The sequence below is a fragment of the Ochotona curzoniae genome, unplaced genomic scaffold (genome assembly GCF_017591425.1).
Source record: "Ochotona curzoniae isolate NIBS_2020 unplaced genomic scaffold, NIBS_Ocur_1.0 contig_3498, whole genome shotgun sequence".
In the NCBI taxonomy this organism is placed as follows: Eukaryota; Metazoa; Chordata; class Mammalia; order Lagomorpha; family Ochotonidae; genus Ochotona; species Ochotona curzoniae.
Genome location: NW_024465885.1, coordinates 43,330,538 through 43,349,449, shown reverse-complemented (window position 1 = coordinate 43,349,449; position 18,912 = coordinate 43,330,538). Strand labels below are relative to the sequence as shown.

Genomic DNA, 18,912 nt, shown 5'->3' with positions numbered 1-18,912 from the left:
CTTCAGTGACTGATGCATCCTTCCAGGTTCACTTTTGATCTGGACAGAACCAGATTTCTGGGGCTAATTACAGGTAACCCCTGAATGACTGCGAAGGAAAGTAATCTCCTCCCAAGTGACATGTGTGGGTTGTACATATCATGAAGTACTTTTTCTCCCACGTAGAGCCTGTTCTCTGCAGTTACTTATGAATTTTGAAATAGGATTGACTGATGAGTTAATTAGATTGAAAGTTGGAAAGAATGTGAGAGTGAAAAATCCCATCATAGAGGGTGTTACTATTCATTAAAAGCAAAGATTTGAGGATAATTACAGGGAGACTAAGGAATCAATTCATTTTCTTACAGTTTTCTTTAAGAAGCAAAGAATAGCCGAAAATGCATTTCTTTTGTACTTATAATATTCATTCACAATTTCAGAAATAAAGAAGGCTTCATTTCACTTGAGTCATCTATAGTGACACTTATTTCATAATTTACATTTTATAACCATATAACAATAGCAATATTTTCAGTTTTAATTATAGTGATGAATATTCTTTAAAGCATTTGTTAAATGAAGAATACCCTTTAAAAATTAGGAATCATTTTTGTAGCATGGGAGTATTTTTAGTTCACTTACGGTTATAATGAACTCACGGTTGAGGTGGGGATGATGTATTTCTTGTTGATTGTAGTAATTTTTTACTAATTAGTGAGCTCTGGAGTACACCTCCCATCTAAAACAAGCTGTTTTGCAGTTCTAATGAAAACTAGTCAGGATGGTAGGAGATTTAAAATAGGGTCTAGAATAGGATATACTGAAATAGAAAGTTACTTTTTGGTGGTTTTCCTGTTGCTGTTTTTGATGATACATCTCTGATAATGGGAGGGAAAGCACCAATCTTAATTGGATTTCTTTCATCTTTCTTGTGATTTTACCATATACCACTTGATCCCTTCGGATGATAATGTCCCATTCCGAGTCAAGTATCTGACTTGAAATGCTTGGGAACAGAAAGTGTGTTTCCATATCCATGCAGTATCTTGGTGGTAGGCTCCAGAGTTGGTTTGCAGTATCTTGGTGGTGTGGCAGGCCCCAGAGCTGGTTTGCAGTATCTTGGTGACAGGCCCGGGGCTGGTTTGCAGTAGCTTTGGTGAGTCCCAGAGCTGGTTTGCAGTATCTTGGTGGTGTGGCATGCCCCAGAGCTGGTTTGCAGTATCTTGGTGGCAGGCCCCAGAGCTGGTTTGCAGTATCTTGGTGGCAGGCCCCAGAGCTGGTTTGCAGTATCTTGGTGACAGGCCCGGGGCTGGTTTGCAGTAGCTTTGGTGAGTCCCAGAGCTGGTTTGCAGTATCTTGGTGGTGTGGCATGCCCCAGAGCTGGTTTGCAGTATCTTGGTGGCAGGCCCCAGAGCTGGTTTGCAGTATCTTGGTGGCAGGCCCCAGAGCTGGTTTGCAGTATCTTTGGTGAGTCCCAGGGCTGGTTTGCAGTATCTTGGTGGTGTGGCAGGCCCCAGAGCTGGTTTGCAGTATCTTTGGTGAGTCCCAGGGCTGGTTTGCAGTATCTTGGTGACAGGCCCTGGGCTGGTTTCCTCTGTCCCTGATGCTCACAGCCTGAAGGTGATGTCATACACCGTTGTTGTTGTTGTTGTTTTTCATGCCTGTGTTTTACACGTCACCTGATACAGGAGAGGTTCAGATGAGAACAGGAGTGGAGATTTTCACTTGTGACATGTTGATGATCAGAATTTTTTTTTTGAATTTTGAAGCATTTCAGATGTTCAGATTAGGGATCCTCAGCTCTACAGTCCTGTTCCTGGGGAACAGTGAGTAGGGTCTTCACAAAGCTCATGGAAAGTGAATATTATGAATAAAAACTCTACACTGACTTCAGAAGATTTTTTGCACCTAAGTGAATTTACATTTCAGTTACGCTTCTCCATGACATTTTTGAGGTATCTTCATATTTCCCAGAATATCTTCACAATGTGGAGCCGAAATGGAAAAACTAGGTAGCGTAGCAGATAGATGTTGTTCTTACTGGTCCTTCCGCCTCAAGCGAGAGACCGGAGAAATCTTTTCTGGGGCAAGAGAACGAACTTAGAGAAAAGAACCTGGAAAAACAGTATGTCAGGTCCCCTCTAGGAATTAACACTCTCCGACAATGCTGCACACTCCACTTTCAGTTCTAGTGATCTCCAGAAAGGGCAAAACAAACAATAGAACAAAAGGTACTAAGGCAATAGGCAAAAAGAACAAGCATTTAAAAAATATTTAATGCGTTACTAATATCAAAGGATGATAGCAATGTATTAATGCAAGTATGGGATAATTTAGTAGAGGGACATTGTAAGAACGAGAACCACCTCTTGGAAACTACAGTTATGTACTTGATAATAACTGAAGCATAAATTTAAATGAAAGTTTCAGAAACCAAAGCCAGAAAATTAACCTAGGAAGTTTTTAAATGAGAGATTGAAAGTGGGAGTGAACAAAAATACAGGAAATGTGCCAGGAAAGAATAGTGCTGAGAAAGTGTAAATCTTATTCATGATACAATTTTCAGTCTGCAGTCTTGCTTTGTCTGAAAAATAGTGCTAGGGAATATATTTCTACAGATTAGCTCTTGCATCAAAGCTGTTTTACCTACCTGTGTTTCTTTGCTGTCATTCCATATCATTCAACATGCAATGTTAAGTTCTTCTTTCTTAAAAGTGTGATCTATGATTTTTCCCTTTTCAGAGATAATTTAGATTTTTTATTTACTTGGCTACCATGACGGTATAAACTAGTCCAGTTACATAGGCAAAGGAATAGTGAGTAAGCTTAATTGTGTTTGTGTAGGATTGAGGAAACCTTGAAAACGAAATTATTCTTTGATTATTCTACGTGTTTTTATGGGAATGCAGAATAATACTGAGATTTGTTCTAAACTAAAAACCTACCCAGTTTGCTAGTGATTGCAGAGTCGTGTTGGGATTAGCAAGCAGTCTGTCATGATGGCTTATTCTGTGCAAACTCTTTCCCCCTAATTGCTGAAGACAGGCTTTTAATTGTAGCCATTGTTGTTTTACAGATAAAGCTCTGATGGCACCAAATCTTGATTCCTTTGGTCGTGATCGGGCATTGTACCAAGAACATGCAAAACGTCGGATTGCAGAGCGAGAGGCCAGGAGGTAATTCTGCAAAAGCTTGCTGCTTTGTCTGGGGAGGGAGGAGTCGCTCTTCCATGCATTGGGAACTTGGGGATGTTTGTTGTTTAGGACTCGGCGTCGGCAAGCCCGAGAGCAAACCGGGAAGATGGCTGATCACCTTGAAGGCCTTTCGAGTGATGACGAAGAAACGTCCACAGATATTACTAATTTCAACCTGGAAAAAGGTTAGATGTTTATTTGAAAATGAGATCCGTCCGTTTGTTTGCTGCATGGGTGTGGTTTTTATGAGGTGATTGGGAAGTTTCATGGTGCATGCTTTAGGGCCTGAAATTTGTATTCATTTTTATTTCTGAGTATTGTGATGAATCCTCAAACGCATGGGTCATATCTTCGCACAGAATTTATTTATTTATTTAATACTTGCATAGTTAGATTGAAAAGAATGAGAAATGCTTACTGTGTTACCAAGTTTGTTTGTTTTCTTTGTTTGAACATGGATGTGTGTTGCTGAACCATTTGAAGAATAACTTGTGGGCATCGTGACATTTTGGCTGTACAGACTCTGTGTTTCGTAACAGCAGTGTTGTTCTGTGTGTGCTCAGTACCATCATCATGCATTAACAAATTAACCTACGCTTCCTAATATTGTGTCCCCATTAACTGTCCTCAGTGATGTTGCCCTAAAAGCACGTTTTGGGGAAACTATTTTGTAAGTTATTTTGAGATTTTTGCTTTATGTTTTCCAAGATAAGATCTAAGCAAGGGTAATGATCTGCATTGGAAAGTCAGATACACAGACAGGAGGAGAGACAGAAAGAAAGATCTTCATCCGCCAATTCACTCCCCAAAAGCCACAACGGCTGAGCTGAGCTGATCTGAAGCCAGGAGCCCAGAACTACTTCGGGGTCTCCCACACGGGTTTAGGGTCCCAAGGCTTTGGGCCGTTCTCTACTGCTTTCCCACGCTGCAAGCAGGGAGCTGCATAGGAAGTGAAGCTGCTAGGATTAGAACTGGCACCCATAAGAAATCCTGGTGTGTATAAGCTGAGGACTTCAGCCGCTAGGCTGTTGTGCTGGACCTGGTTATTGATTTCTTTAGACCTAGAATGTTCTTCAGAGCTTGACACATTTGGTATATCCCTGTTATTAGTTTAAGTCAGGCAGCTTATTTATAGAATATGTTGTGTTCTGGATTGATCTGTGTGTTTTCTCATTTAACTTCTTCATGTGTTCATTGTGCTGATTGAGTATGATTGGTCTAATTTTAGTATATGTGCTGCCGAAGTGAGCACTTACGAGTGATGGGTGTAAAACTGTGGCTTCCAATTCTGAAACTTTTTAGTATGGATGTGACACTAAAAGATTTAGGTTTTGGAGCATTTTAATATTTCTTATTTTCAGATTAAAGATGCTGAGCAGTAAATACACATTATCCCCAGATGCTAAAAAAATCCAAAATTAGGTCCTAGTGGTTGTGTTCATTTACTCTATTGGAAAGGCAGAGACACAGAGAAGATTTGAGCCATCCTCTGTTGCCTCGCAGGGAGGCATTAGCAGGAAGCTGGGATTGGAAGCAGAGCGTTGACTTGAACCCGGACCCTCTGCTGTACGGTGCCCACATCTGAGTGGGGCCTTGACCACTGCCTCACAGCTGTCCCTGGCCTGAGGATTTCAGATAAGAAATGTTCACTCCCTGCATATTCAAATTTAGGTCTAGGAGCCTGATGAGATTTAGATGAAGTCTTTTTTGTTTTGTTTGGATAAGGTTCACAAGATTCTGCTTCTCATTAATAGTGTCACATAGAAAACATTAGCTGTTTCCATTATTAGTGATGTTTAGGCAGTTTTGCAATAAAGAATGTCAGAATTTTACCTCTCCATTGAAAAATTCTCTTTGGGGACAGCTCTGTGGCATAATAAGCTAAGCCTCTGACTATGGTGCCAGCATCCCATATGTGCACTGGTTCGTGTCCTACCTGCTTCATTTCCCTTTCATCTCCCTGCTTATGGACTGGGAAATCAGCAGAAAATGGACCAAGTTCTTGGTTCCCTGCACCCATGTAGAACACCCAGAAAAAAGCTCCATACTCCTGGCTCAGATCAGCCCAGTTCCGGCCATTGCGGCCATTTGAGGAATGAATCAGTAAATGCATTCTCTCTCTTTCTTTTTCTATGTCGCCTGTCTATGACTCTGCCTTTCAAATAAAAATATGTTTTCAAAAAAGGATTTTTTTCCCAAGCCATCTGGGGCTTCATATGAATCTTATTCCCAAATAACCTGTCACTTACAGATCATAACATCCATTTATCAGCTGCGTGACTGTCAGTTATTACAGTCATCTGTGGTCTTTGAAAGGTACAACATAATTGGCCCCTAATCATGATGTTCATAGGTTATTGACAGAGTGATTGGTAGCAGCGAAGTTTGTTCTTTATGCAGTCAAGCTGCCGTGGTGACTGAAATTTGAATTATGTCATTGGAGAACATTGGAGGCATTGTTTAACCAAATCCTGGTCACAGAAAGTTGTACATGTTGCATCCATGTGAAATAATGACAAAACGAAAACTAAACTTAGCTGTTAACAATTGGTCCTTCCTTAATGAACTTGTTGTGTTCATAATTGAGCTGCTATGAAAATGCTGAACTGTGTTTTTCTTCATAGTAAATTATGATTCCCTGATGGATTTTGTCATTACTGTTTGTAGATCGAATATCCAAAGAGTCCAGCAAGATTTTTGAAGATGTCCTTGAGAGTTTCTCCTCCATCGACTGTATTAAGTCACAGTTCGAAGCATGGCGTTCAAAATACTACACTTCCTACAAAGATGCTTACATTGGCCTTTGCCTGCCCAAGCTGTTCAACCCTCTCATACGGCTGCAGCTGCTCACCTGGACTCCTCTGGAGGTGCGTGGCTGCTGTTCCTGGTTAGAGAGCAGTGTTGCCCGATGCTTGGGCAGTTTTAATCTCAGAGAAGAAGATGTAAGCTCAAGCAAGTGTTTTTCAGGAGAGATGGGACCTGAGTTTTAGTGAACAAAAGATTTTGTCTGAGTATTGTCTTGTTACTCTGAAAGGCTAGAAACAAATATACTTTCTATTTTAAATCTTTGCGTGACTTTTGGAATGTGTTTCAGGCAAAATGTCGTGACTTTGAGAATATGCTGTGGTTTGAGTCTTTGTTGTTCTATGGTTGTGAGGAACGTGAGCAAGAGAAAGACGATGTGGATGTTGCCCTGCTACCTACCATTGTGGAGAAGGTGATTCTTCCTAAGCTGACAGGTAAATAGCACATGTCTCTAGTTGGATACCCCAATGCGTTGGGTTTCTCAAGTGTATTTGTAAATTTTTAGTCCAGAGTGTATTTCCCACAGATGCTCATGCCAAGTGATAATTATTAACTGGCCAAGAGATGGCTAAAGATTAAGGTAAATCTGAACCTGGGACTTGGAGATGACCTTGGGAGGTGGTCTTGGAGTTGGATATAATGATGGATCCATTAGTGAGTTTCAGAGCCTCACAGACTACTCAATAATTTGGGCAGAAATACCTTTACCTAGGAAATAATTTCAATAAATGCCATCAGTGTATTATAAGCAAATTAAGGAATGTTGATATGGGAACCTATTTTAAGTAGAAAAATTTGATTTCAGAAATTCTTGGTCACATCTTAACATGATAGAATCTTTTTCACCCAACCTTGATTTTCATTGAGTAGCAAAAGTAAGAGGTTTTACCTCTGCCAGCATGTGGATTTGTCTCAACATTCCCACAGTGGGACAGAGAAGAGAGCTTACATTAGAGGTGGGAACAATAAGTCAAGACTGGTATTTATCATTAGAAGACTTCTTCACTTTAGATTTAAGCAAGCTCCAGTTTACTTCTATATGTCAACCTGTTACAGTTTTTGTTTAGTTTGTTTTGTTTTTGTTTTTTTCTCTCAATAGTGATAGCTGAAAATATGTGGGATCCTTTTTCTACAACACAGACTTCAAGAATGGTTGGAATTACACTAAAGTTAATAAATGGGTATCCTTCAGTAGTAAATGCAGAAAATAAAAATACACAGGTAATGTAGTTATTATCTTCCAGAAGTTTTTTCCCGCACCTCATTTCTGAAAATACCCAAGATTTGAGAGAATGAGTGGTAATTCTAAACCAGCCAGAAATTTCTGCTGACCTTTCACAGCCCAAAGTATGCAAAATTGGAGACACCAATTTTCAGTATTAGAGTCTGTATAAATTTAAGATGTTATTAGTTGAGATAGCTTCCTGTTTGTTTTGTTTATTTTAAACTACCAAACTGCCAACTCAGCTTATCAAGTAATCCTTGAAGAACTGTGTTGCTGGGGCAGTGCTACAGCATAGCTGACTGATCTTTTGTCTGGGATGTTGGCATCCCTTACGGGCACAGAATTGGGTCTGGCCTGCTCTACTTCTGATCCAGCTGCCTGCTAATGTGCCTGGGAAAGCAACTGAAGATGGTCCAAGTACTTAGGCCCTGATACCCATATGGAGTTCCAGGCTCCTGCCTTCAGCCTGGCCTGTCCATGGGGGTTTCAACCTTTTGGGGAGTGAACAAGCAAATGGAAGATCTCTTCCTTATCTTTCCTCATCTCTAACTTAGCCTTCCAAATACGTTTAAAAACATTTTTTTTAATTGTTTAGAAAAAAAAAAAAAAGCTATGTTTCTGGGGAATAAGAAAAATGTTAAACTCTCAAGATAGTTGATAAGTGATTGTTTAAATGCTAAACATTTAAACAGCATATGAAACAAGAGCATGTTTCTTATTAAAGCATACAGCAGCTCCTGGCTGTGAGTGGCTGCAGACTGTTAGCTGGTTAAACATGGAGAAGGGTGCTCTTCATCCTTGTGGAATTTTCATTGACCCCCTTTGGAAAAGCTAGATGAGTCTGACCTTAAATATTAGACTAAGAAGTACTAAGCATTAATGACTTCAGAGACTTCTATGAAGAACAAAAAAATAGAGAAAATGGATAATTCAAAATCAGTACCCATTTGATTTGGAAGAAGGCCTTTTTTCTTTGTTTTTGTTTTGTTTTTTTAAAGCATAATTACAGAGTGTAGGTGAGAGAGAGAGAGATCTTCCGTTCACAGGTTCACTCCCCAAGTGGCTTCAGCATTTGGAGCTAGGTCGGTCCAAAGCTGGGACCAGGAGCTTTTTCTGGGTCTCTCTCATGTGTGCTGGGTCCTAGAATCTGCGTCATCCTCCACTGCATTTCCAGGGAGCTAGATCAGAAGTGGAGCTGTTAGGATTCAAATGGCACTGATATGGTATGCTAGCGCCGCAGACGGATGCTTTGCTTGCGATGCCGAGACTCCAGCCCTGAAGGCCTGGTTATATTATCATTCATTAATATGTATGATCTGCCTTAAACTGCAGGTATTCCTAAAGGCACTTTTATTGCGAATGAGAAGAACTTTAGATGACGATGTGTTTATGCCTTTGTATCCCAAAAAGTAAGTGATTCTTAAGAGCTTGTCAAATAATACTCTTCGTTATTTTTCAAAGAAGGCTTCTGAAGTTCTGGAGAACTAAAGGTGGTTCAGAATAGAAACTTTACCTGTGCCAGATAAGCCAGTGTCTGAAAGAGACCAGATGGCTGGGGACTGGGACTGCTCCCTGACCAAGGAAAGAAGTTAATGTCTCCCATTCTGTCTTCCTGTATATAATTGTTGGAAATTTTGAAGAATTATGTAATTTTTTTGCTTGTTTTTACTTGTAGAAATCATCTGGTAATTATCTGGCACCTACATATCACATATAAAATATTAACTGTGATGTATTTCTCTCTTCTCTCTTTTTTTTTTTTTTTTGTTTTTTTTGTTTAGTGTCTTAGAAAATAAAAATTCGGGGCCTTACTTGTTTTTCCAACGACAGTTTTGGTCTTCAGTTAAGGTAGGTGTGCAAAGGTGTCAAGTTTTGTCTGGCTTTATATATTGTATTTTGAAATGTATTTTAGTTTCTTTTTGTTTGTTTGTTTAAGATTCAGTTACTATTTGAAAGACAGGATGCCACGGAGAGAGACCCAGAGAAAGGGAGAAGTCTCCTTTCTCGGCTGGTTCACTCCTCAAATAGTGACAACTGCCCAAGCTGAGTCAGACCTAAGCCAGAAGCCAGAAACTGCATCCAGGTCTCACACACGAGTGGCAGGTCCCAAGAGTCTGGGCCTTCATCTGCTGACTTCCAGGCATATTAGCAGGGAGCTGAATTTGAAAGTGGAGCGGCTGGGACTTAACTTCTGATCCAGGGTACTGCAGTCACAAGTGGCAGCTTTGTCTATTACTGTAACTTGCCAGCGCTGTGTTTTAACTTTACTTACCTCTATAGATCTAATTTCAAATACAGAATTTCCACTTTGTAAACTATGTTCTAAAAACTGTTCAGGTTTGATATTTCCACAGGAGAAAATTCAAGTTTTAAAGTAAGGTCCAAGCTGCTCCAACAAGATGGCTAATTAAGTTACAGTTCATTTATCCAACAAATTGAGTTCCTTAGGTACTCTGCTGTGTTTTGGTGATGCTTCCTAAGGTAGAAGTAGAGCCCTCATGGCCTTTAAAATCCTGCTCAGTTGGCAGAGAGCAAACCATCATAAGAGTGTTGCTTATCAAAGGTGAAGTTGAAGATAGAGTGGGAGCATGTGACAGGGGATAGGACTTGTCTAGGCGGCTGTCCCAGATTGCCTTCTTCTCTGAGGAGGTGCTGCTTCGATTGTTAGAAGACTCAATAGGAGTGGCCCTCCCCCGAGAAGGGACTGGAGAAAGTGTGGAAGTAGAGGGGCAAAGTCTTGATGGTAGCGAGTTCCTGTGAAAGGCTTTGTTCTCAGAGTTCCAGGAAGCTGTAGAAGAGGCTTTGTTTTGTAAAATTAAGGCATAATTGGCATACACTCACTCTTGAGTTTTGTGAGTTCTACTGAATGAATCTGGTTAACGTCCTCACTGTCAAAGATGTGTAACACTTCCATCATGCTTTGAAACTCCCCATGTCCCCTTGCAGCTGAGCCCTGACTGGCCCCTGCCTCATGTGTTTCATGCCAGTCTTTGCAAGAATGTTAGCAATGCTGTCATGTGGCAGAGATCCTTTCAACTACTTTCTCTCTTTTTTTTTAAAGATACTTATTTTTATTGGAAAGCCAGATTTTACAAAGAGAAGGAGAGACAGAAAGATTTTCTCTCTCACTGGTTCACTCTTCAAGTGGCCTCAATGACCAGAGCTGAGCTGATTAAAGCCAGGAGCTTCTTCTGGGTCTCCCATGTAGATGCAGGATCCCAAGGCCTATCCTGGTCCTCCACTGCTTTCCCAGGCCACAAGCAGGGAACGGGGTGGGAAATGTAGCATCCAGAACTTGAACCGGCATCTGCAGAAGTCATCACCACCAATGGTGTCCAGGCATGTGCAAGGCAAGGATTGAACCATGAGCCTTTGTACCGCGCTGGGTTGCAGTCTGACTGGTTTTGCTTGCCGTGATACATTCTGATTTAGCTGTGTTTTGTGTTAGCAGCACTTCATTCCTCCTTGTTGCTGAGCAATAATCCTCTGTGAAGTGGATTTTGTAGCAGGCTTGATTTTGTTTGCTTTTTTCATCCATTCCCTAACTGAGGGACATTTCCACTTTGAGGTAATGATGAATAAAGCCATGGGAAGGGTTTCCTGAGTACATGTAGATTTTCATTTCACATGGCTAAACCTTGAAGCTGTTTCCCAGGGGTGAGCGTTTAGCCTAGGGGTAAAGATGTTGACTCAGACCTGCAAGGCCCACTTCCAAAGCCTTGGGTTCAGAGCCTGGCTTTAATTCCTCATTCCAGCTTCTGCAGTTTCAAAATCTGGGAGAGCATGGAGTGGGAGAGCTCGGTGATGATTCCTGACACTGGGGTCTTGCCACCTATCAGTAACATTGTTTTGTTTTCAGGGCTTCTGGCTCAGCCTAGGCTGTTTTGGACATTTTGGGTGTGAACCACTCCTGAGTCTTGCTACCTCTCACATAAGTAAAAACATAGGGGAAAGAAAACCTTTCCAAAATGACTATGCTATTTTTGTATTGTTTTTCCAGCAGTACTTCAGTGGTCTAATTCATGACTCACTATTGTTTTTATGATGTCATTCTGCTAGATATATATTGATGTCTCACTGTGGCTCTGATTTGCTTTGCTTAATAACTGATTCTGTTGAGCATGCTTTTTGCTTTTGTAGACTTACTTGCTGTCTGTATGTTCTTTGGTGAAATATCTGTTCAGATCTTTGCTCATGTTTTACACTGGACCGTTCTTACTGAGCTTTGAATTCTGTGTCCTAGAGAAGTCCTTCCTTTATCCTGTCAGGGACTGTGCTCTAGATTTCATATCTAACAAGACTTTGTCTAACATAAGGCCACATAATTTTTTAATCCTATCATTTCTTTGTGGTTTTTGTTTTGTTTGTTTTTAGGGGTTTATTTGAAAGAGAATCATTTAAAAGGCCAATTACAGAGGGAGGGAGAGAAAGAGGGCGAGCTTCTATCTGCTAGATCTCTCGGTTGTTGCAGTGGCCAGGGATAGGCCAGGCTGAATCCACAAGCCAGTAGCTTCATCGGGGCCTTCCTGGTGGTGGCAGGGGCACAAGTATTTGAGCCATTCTTTGCTGCTTTTGCAGGGAGCCAGATCAAAGGTGGAGTAGCTGGGACTGAACCATAAGCACTCACAGATGTCTGTGTTGTTTGTGGAAGTTAAACCCTTTGCGCCACAATCCTGGCCTTTTTTTCTAGGATTTTGTGTTTTTAGGTTTGCATTTAAATGTGTAGTCCATTCCAGATTCATTTATTATAGAGTAATAGGCTTGGGTTAAGATTCCTTTGGTCTCGTTTGTGGGAGTGACTCCCTTTTCTCCTTTAAATTGCTTGGCACCTTTGTTACAAATTAGTTGACCAGGTATGTATGTATGAGTCACTGGCTTTTAGCAAGGAAGTTACCTGAACAAATTGCTATTTTTAAGATTTCTCTAGAGTTAGTATAGTGGCATAGTGGATTAAGCTGCTTATGCCTTTCTCCCATGTTGGAGTGCATCAGCAGATCTCAGAAGTCTCTTTATCTCTATGCTTCTCTCTGGCACTTTGCTTTTCAGATAAATTTTTTTTTTTTTTAATCATGTTCCTGTGTGAAAATAGAGGGAAATAGGGTAGACAGGATATTAATGGTAAGAAGCGGAGTTGGTGTTTATTGTGTATTTGCAATGGTGCCAAGCAGAACCATTCTTTATATAGAATAATTCTATTAAATCCTGAGTGACTCTGAGATAGACACTACATTTGACTGGATAGTAAGATGGAGTCAGCTGCCCAAGGTGTTCAACTGGTGGTGGTTGGTAGGGATGAGACTCTAGCTGAAGACACTCGGACTCCTGAGCAGTTCTTCTCATTGGGGTCCCATGAGAAAACACTTGCATGGCCCTCATTTTATATATAATGAATTTTGTTCTTTCCCATGAATCCAGAATTAGCTATGTATTATCCTTGAGAAAATTAAATTAGCGCCTTCCCGCATCATTTTCAATAGGTTTCTTAATTTATTATGCTGAGGATCCTGCTTGAGAGCACTGCTTTCTGACTTCATTCGTAGTCACTGGAGTAGTGGCACAGGAGGGTGGCAGTGGGCACTCAAATGGACAGACAGGATAGCAGTAGAGTGGAGGGATTTGAGGGAGAGGTCGAGAATGACATGCAGGCTTCTGGCCTGAGCAGGTGACTGGAAGTTAAGGAAACTTGATGGTGGAATGGGGTAGGGCTTCCGTGGCACGTTAATAGCTTTCACTGGGTATATGAAATGTGAGCAGCTTGAAATGTCAAACATACAACTGTCTAGCTGTTGAAGATCTGTTAGTTGTTAAGTGTTACATCAGCAAGAGCTGGGGACTCTCAGAGTAGCTGAGGCACAATTCTGAATGGAAGACACTTAATGAGACTTTCGTGGTACTTTCTGTGATGGGGCAATACTCTGTGCTGACAGATAGGTAGTCTTGGCTACATTGGCCATTAGTGTTTATGTAGACTCTTTGTTTCTCAGTACTTGAAGTGACCAGTGTCAAGGTACTTAATTACTACATGACTAGTCTACTTTGTAACTAATTTATGTACTTAACCTTTTTTTTTTCTTTCCTAGCTATTAGGAAATTTCCTTCAGTGGTACGGCATTTTCTCCAATAAAACTCTACAGGAGTTATCAATAGATGGTCTCTTAAATAGATACATTCTTATGGCTTTTCAGAATTCAGAATATGGCGATGACAGCATCAAAAAAGCCCAAAATGTGAGTTTAATGATGCATAGTATAATTTCTGAGGCACATTAAATTAAGATGACAAGCTTTGCATGAAGAGGGATTTGAGAATACTCCTGTGGCATAAAACTGTTTTTAATAATATTTGTCCTTGGCGCCAGGAATACCTAGAATCATGTCTCTTAGTTTCCCGTAAAGTAAAAAAGCTCTTCAGTCTTGTATTGACTGACCTTCATAATTGTGACACTTTGGTAGATGACAGGCCAGATATTTGGTGGGTTTTGTCTGATACGTCTCATGAGTAGCTTTGGATTCTGTATCTGGCAGGGTTTGTCCCAAATTTCCCAGGTGAAGCGTGCTTAAAGTTGACTTGTGTGACCTCTCACTTTGAGAGAAAGGTTTTCTGCTTCCTAACTTCCCGTTGCCCTTGGGCTGCCCCATCCCAGATGTACTCATTTCTTGAAGATCATCATTGGCTTTTGCTGCTGATCCCTTTCTGCATGCTTGAGCTGATTCCCCTCACAAGGCTGACCCCTTCAGCCTCACTGTGCTCACCTGGGCACTCTCTCTACCAGCTGCCATGGTGCCCCATTCATCCTTCCTAGACTGCAACCCTGGGTTACCCTCTGGTGTGGATACTCTGTTAACCTCCCTCAAAGCCAGCTTGGCTGCTACTCCCAGCAGAGTTGTCTACTGAAGTGTAAGGAAGAGGCTACAATTTCATGTCTATACCACACACAGTTTTACAACCAACATTTTATAAAGCAGAATTCATTTTATGTAGACATCCTGGAATACTGGAAAATGAAGCACTTGGGTATCAATTTTATGTCCAGTTCATTTAAGTATCAAATTACTAGTCTTTTGTTTTGAGTACCTGGCCCCATCAAATGAAGTAAATATTCAAATGTATTGTTACAATGAATGTACATAGTTTAAAATAATGGAACTTCACAGTATATTAAATACTGTAGTCCAAATCAGGTCTTTCAGCTAAATAAATTTATATCCATTATCTAGACTTAGCTTTTAATACACAAATTTATTCTAATTATTTATTGTATATTCTTCTTCTGCCTAGGTAATTAACTGCTTCCCCAAGCAATGGTTCGTGAATCTGAAAGGAGAAAGAACTATTTCTCAATTAGAAAATTTTTGTCGATATCTTGTACACCTAGCAGATACAATTTATAGAAACAGTATGGGGTGCTCAGATGTGGAAAAAAGAAATGCAAGGTAATGGTTTTGTACTTAACACTAATCTAGGGTTTCTTTGATCAAAATTAGTATCAAAGTGTTTGAAGCAGGCACATTTATATTTTAGTTTAACTTATATGCTCACTTCATATTATACATTTTGTATTTGTGATGTTTAATATCTTTAAATATGCTGTTTATAAAGATATTATGAGTTCTAGTGAGGAACTTTCCTCTGGAGAGAGAAAAGGCCATGCCTTTCTGTATTGCCTTTATGAAGGATTGGGTTGATCCCAGGCCCTTAGAACGTCAGGGAACTTGGTCTTGACAGAACCATTATGCAGATTTAGACTAAGGGTTCACTTGCAGGTTTGGATAATTCATAGTTTTATGTTGTGTTTTCTATTTATTTGCACGTCATAGACTACTGATTTTGGGTACAAAATTACACCTCTTTTTTTTTTTTCTCATTTCTCTATCACTTTGCCTTTTAATTAAATTAATCTTTGAAAAATTAAAGATAAAGTTAATTTTGGTGACAAATTTTTTGAAATACATGTGTAAATTTTGATATGAGCAGTTACATGAATTGTCTGAATTTTCCTCTCATATAAATATGCATATGCATGTACATATCCATACATTTATGCATATATACATACGTATACATATGAACATAAGTGTGTATTTACATACATACCACACACGCGCATATATAACATGTATAGCATCTGGGTTTTCTGTAATTATGAACTAATATGTATTAACCAGAATATATCGTATTCTAAACTACAATAATATCCTGAAGCTGATTTGGGACTTCTTAGAACTTTTTTTTTTTTTAACAATCTTTACAAAGTTAATTAGGGTAAAAAGGTTCAAGGGCTACAGGAAAATGGGTGAGACTATTAGTTCCGAATTGTTTCCTTCATGTATCTGAGGTAAAGGGGGATTTTAAGGGAGAAGCCCCACCCAGTCTCCCTCCCGTCCCACGCCTCATTTTTGTAAAGGCTATAAAGAGGGAATGTATGAATTATTATCTTTTTTTGTGGACGTTAAGATTTTTATCTCCTATCTTTCTAATGTCAGAGTTTGTGTTTCCATCACATGTGACAGAGCCTTTTTGTGTTTCCTCTTTTTCTTTCTCAAAAAATAGTTTTTCTTGGGAGACAGTTTGCTGCCTTTTATAATAAAATGTGAAAAGCAAAAGTAAAGTTTTTAGTGGTAAAGATTCTTTGGAAGGTAGTTTTGGTTTAGTTTAATTTTGTTCATAGTGTGTATCGTTTTGGTTTTGATTGGTATTCTTGGCACAATCGGGTTTTTTTTTTTCAGTATGTTGCAGTTTTTAACTAGAAAATTTTACTTTTTAGACTTTGATTTACATATATCCAACATTTGAGGGAGTTAAGTATCAGCGAGTAGTGTTAACTTCAGTGTAATGATTCAGCGACAGTTTGCAAAGCCCATTCCTTGCAGCACACACAATGCAGGTTCTGTGTAGGTTGCAGAGTTCATAAAGTGTAGTCCTTTCCTGAAAGGTGGTTTATTTATTTATTTGTTTGTTTATATTGGAAAGGCAGATTTTCAAAGAGAAGTAGAGACAGAAAGATCTTCTTTCTGCTGTTTTGCCCAACTGGCCACAGTGGTCCGAGTTGAGCCAATCTGAAGCCAGGAGCCTGGAGCTTCTTCCAGATCTCCCACGCAGGCGCAGGGTCTTAATTGCTTTGAGCCATCCTATGCTGCTTTCCCAGGTTACAGGCAGAGAGCTAAATGGGCAATGGAGCAGCCAGGATATGAACCAGAGCCTATATGGGAGCCCAGGTGTGCAAGGAGGCTATTTTAGTTAAAGTGGTAAGACAATTAACAATGGCATAGGGTGTGCTTTTTCTCGTGGTTGGTTTAAATTACATGCTCAGTAAGATGTGGTTCCTGGGCTAGCAGCATCAGCACAATGTAAAGTTTCAGGACTACTGGGGGCATAACTACCTCTAGGTCATTCCAGTGTCTGCTACTCTTACCTTAAACGGAGTGTGTGGAATAATTGCCAGCTGAGGTGAGAAGGAGAGTCAGCTTATGTTGTATGTAGTTAGTGCTCCAGGAGTAGAAGTTAGGCTGGCCTTGATGTGACTGTTCCACATGCATTCCAGAGAGGTGGGACTCTGATTTGGAGAGGAACTTGTGCACATTGCTTGGTTTTCGTTCTAGATACTAATGAAAACCTTTGATCAGAATAAAATTGTTTTTTGCTGTTTAACATGAGTCCTGCCACTGGACTTCATAAACGTGTATAAGCTTTATAACATACACAGGTTTTATATAAACATATTTTTTAATTGGCCTTAGTTTGTATATCTCTTAATTATCTCTTAATTATTTTTCTTCTTTAGAAATGTATGGTTAGAAAAATTGGTTACAGTCTCAAATGATTGTCTTTTAAATGTACTAATTAATGGATGTTGTTACATATGTTTCTCTTTCAGAGAAAACATAAAACAGATAATAAAACTTCTTGCAAGTGTTCGAGCTTTGGATCATGCTATGACTGTTGCAAGTGACCACAATGTGAAAGAATTTAAATCTTTGATCGAAGGAAAATAGATCTGTGAGACTGAAAAACCTGTTTGTTTTAATACCATTCCCAGTGTATAAATTTTGTATATATGTAAAGTTTCTTAAGCTGTAAAATACTGATTCTTGTTTTAATACAGAAAACATTATATTCGATACTGTGTCCTTAAATTCGATTTCTTCAGAATGAAAGGAATTGAGATTATTTCTAGAAGTCTTTGAATGTTTTCCTTACTGCCTGTCATACCTTGTTTACAAAAGTATTTTGTATGGTCACTCAAATGAACCCTTTTACTTAATTGCCCTCTGTAAGCAATGTGTGTAGTGTAAGTAATTGTGCGTATATGTTTATACCGCCATGGGCTTACTTTCACACTGGAAATTGGCTGTGTTGTCTGCAGAGGAAGCCTTTTAGCAGAGGGAAATTACTCTGTAGCAAATGATTTTAGGAAGTTACTATACTGTTGCAACAAAAGGGCTGGCAGGTGACTAAGCCAAATGACCTTTTGATTGGAGAAGTTATCCCTGTAGCTGTCTGTGCTGCCTTAAAATGGAGAGTTGAGTTCTGGACTTAGTCTCTGAGTGAATGTTAAACTTTGTCCCTTGAATTGGCATTAACTGTCAAGTGCAGGTTTAATGTGAACTCTAATATATGCAACATAGTTTCGAGTGAAACATAGAAGTTTCGGTTTTGAAATACTGAACCCACAACCTAACTGCATGGTTTGGGCTGACTGTCCTGTCTCAATCATTTTTCTCCCTGCCCAGCTTATGGATACAGCATTTAAATTTTAAATAGTCTCATTATATTTAAAATTCCCACATATGTGAGTTATATATGCAATAAAGGTTATGCCTTGCTGATTAGCCACACCCAGGCAATTTAATATCCATGGTCCTCTATAATGTTTATACCACATTGTAAATATTCAGAGAACTTGTTTTAAAGTTTATGCTTTCCAATTCTGTGATTTTCAAAAAAGGAACTTTTTGGAAATTAAGGACTATTGTTTGATAATTGTATATGTAATTAAGCTGTAGCCAAGCATTAAATTAATTTTTAAGTATATTCTTTGTTGAATTTTTCTGGCATTTCAGGTGACTAATATAGTAAGATTAATAGCAGGTCTGTATGCTCCCTTGGTCAGATAATATTTAGAACAGTATCAAAAGCCCTATTTGCTCTGTGAGCTATCGTTCTTTTTTCTTCTTTTTTTGAGCAGCAAAGGGAGGGAGAGAGAAGGCCGCCCAGGCAGAGGTAGCTCCTCCCGTGCTACTCCAGCTGCATGCAGTGATGCGTGGGCATCCACATGGGGAGCAGAAGGCTAGCACGGAGGCATCATGGAGTGTCCTAGCAGGCAGCTGCCGCTGTTGTTTGGGTTGCAAGCAAAGGTTTAAGTCCTGATCTAAAACTTTGATGTAAAGTGAAGTCAACCATATAACTGTGTATTAAAGAATAGTTTTCCTATTTTTAACCAAATTTCTCATTCCTGAAACAAATGACATTATTTTACGAAAGGAATTTTTTTTAAGATTTATTTTATTTTTATTGGAAAGCCAGATATACAGAGAGGAGAAGAGACAGAGAGGAAAATCTTCCATCCGCTGATTCACTCCCCAAGTGGCTGCAATGTCTGGAGCTGGGGTGGCTGGGAATAGAACCGGCACTCTTATATAGGATCCTGGCGCGTGCAAGGGAAGCACTTTATCCACTCGGCTACTGAGCCAGCCCTATGAAAGGGATTTT

General features: G+C 39.6%; 1 protein-coding gene across 1 annotated transcript in view; it reads left to right on the top strand.

Annotated features, from left to right (window-relative positions):
- PAXBP1 (PAX3 and PAX7 binding protein 1) overlaps positions 1 to 18,234 on the top strand; it is a 35,456-nt gene extending 17,222 nt beyond the window's left edge. The window contains exons 9-18 of the mRNA XM_040980743.1: positions 3,056 to 3,155; positions 3,243 to 3,358; positions 5,841 to 6,040; positions 6,268 to 6,412; positions 7,078 to 7,199; positions 8,536 to 8,612; positions 8,985 to 9,051; positions 13,284 to 13,430; positions 14,482 to 14,636; positions 17,078 to 18,234. Of these exons, the coding sequence (XP_040836677.1) occupies positions 3,056 to 3,155; positions 3,243 to 3,358; positions 5,841 to 6,040; positions 6,268 to 6,412; positions 7,078 to 7,199; positions 8,536 to 8,612; positions 8,985 to 9,051; positions 13,284 to 13,430; positions 14,482 to 14,636; positions 17,078 to 17,195 (1,247 nt within the window). The 3' untranslated portion in view covers positions 17,196 to 18,234. The remainder of the gene's footprint in view (positions 1 to 3,055; positions 3,156 to 3,242; positions 3,359 to 5,840; positions 6,041 to 6,267; positions 6,413 to 7,077; positions 7,200 to 8,535; positions 8,613 to 8,984; positions 9,052 to 13,283; positions 13,431 to 14,481; positions 14,637 to 17,077) is intronic.
- The last annotated feature ends 678 nt before the right edge of the window (positions 18,235 to 18,912 follow it).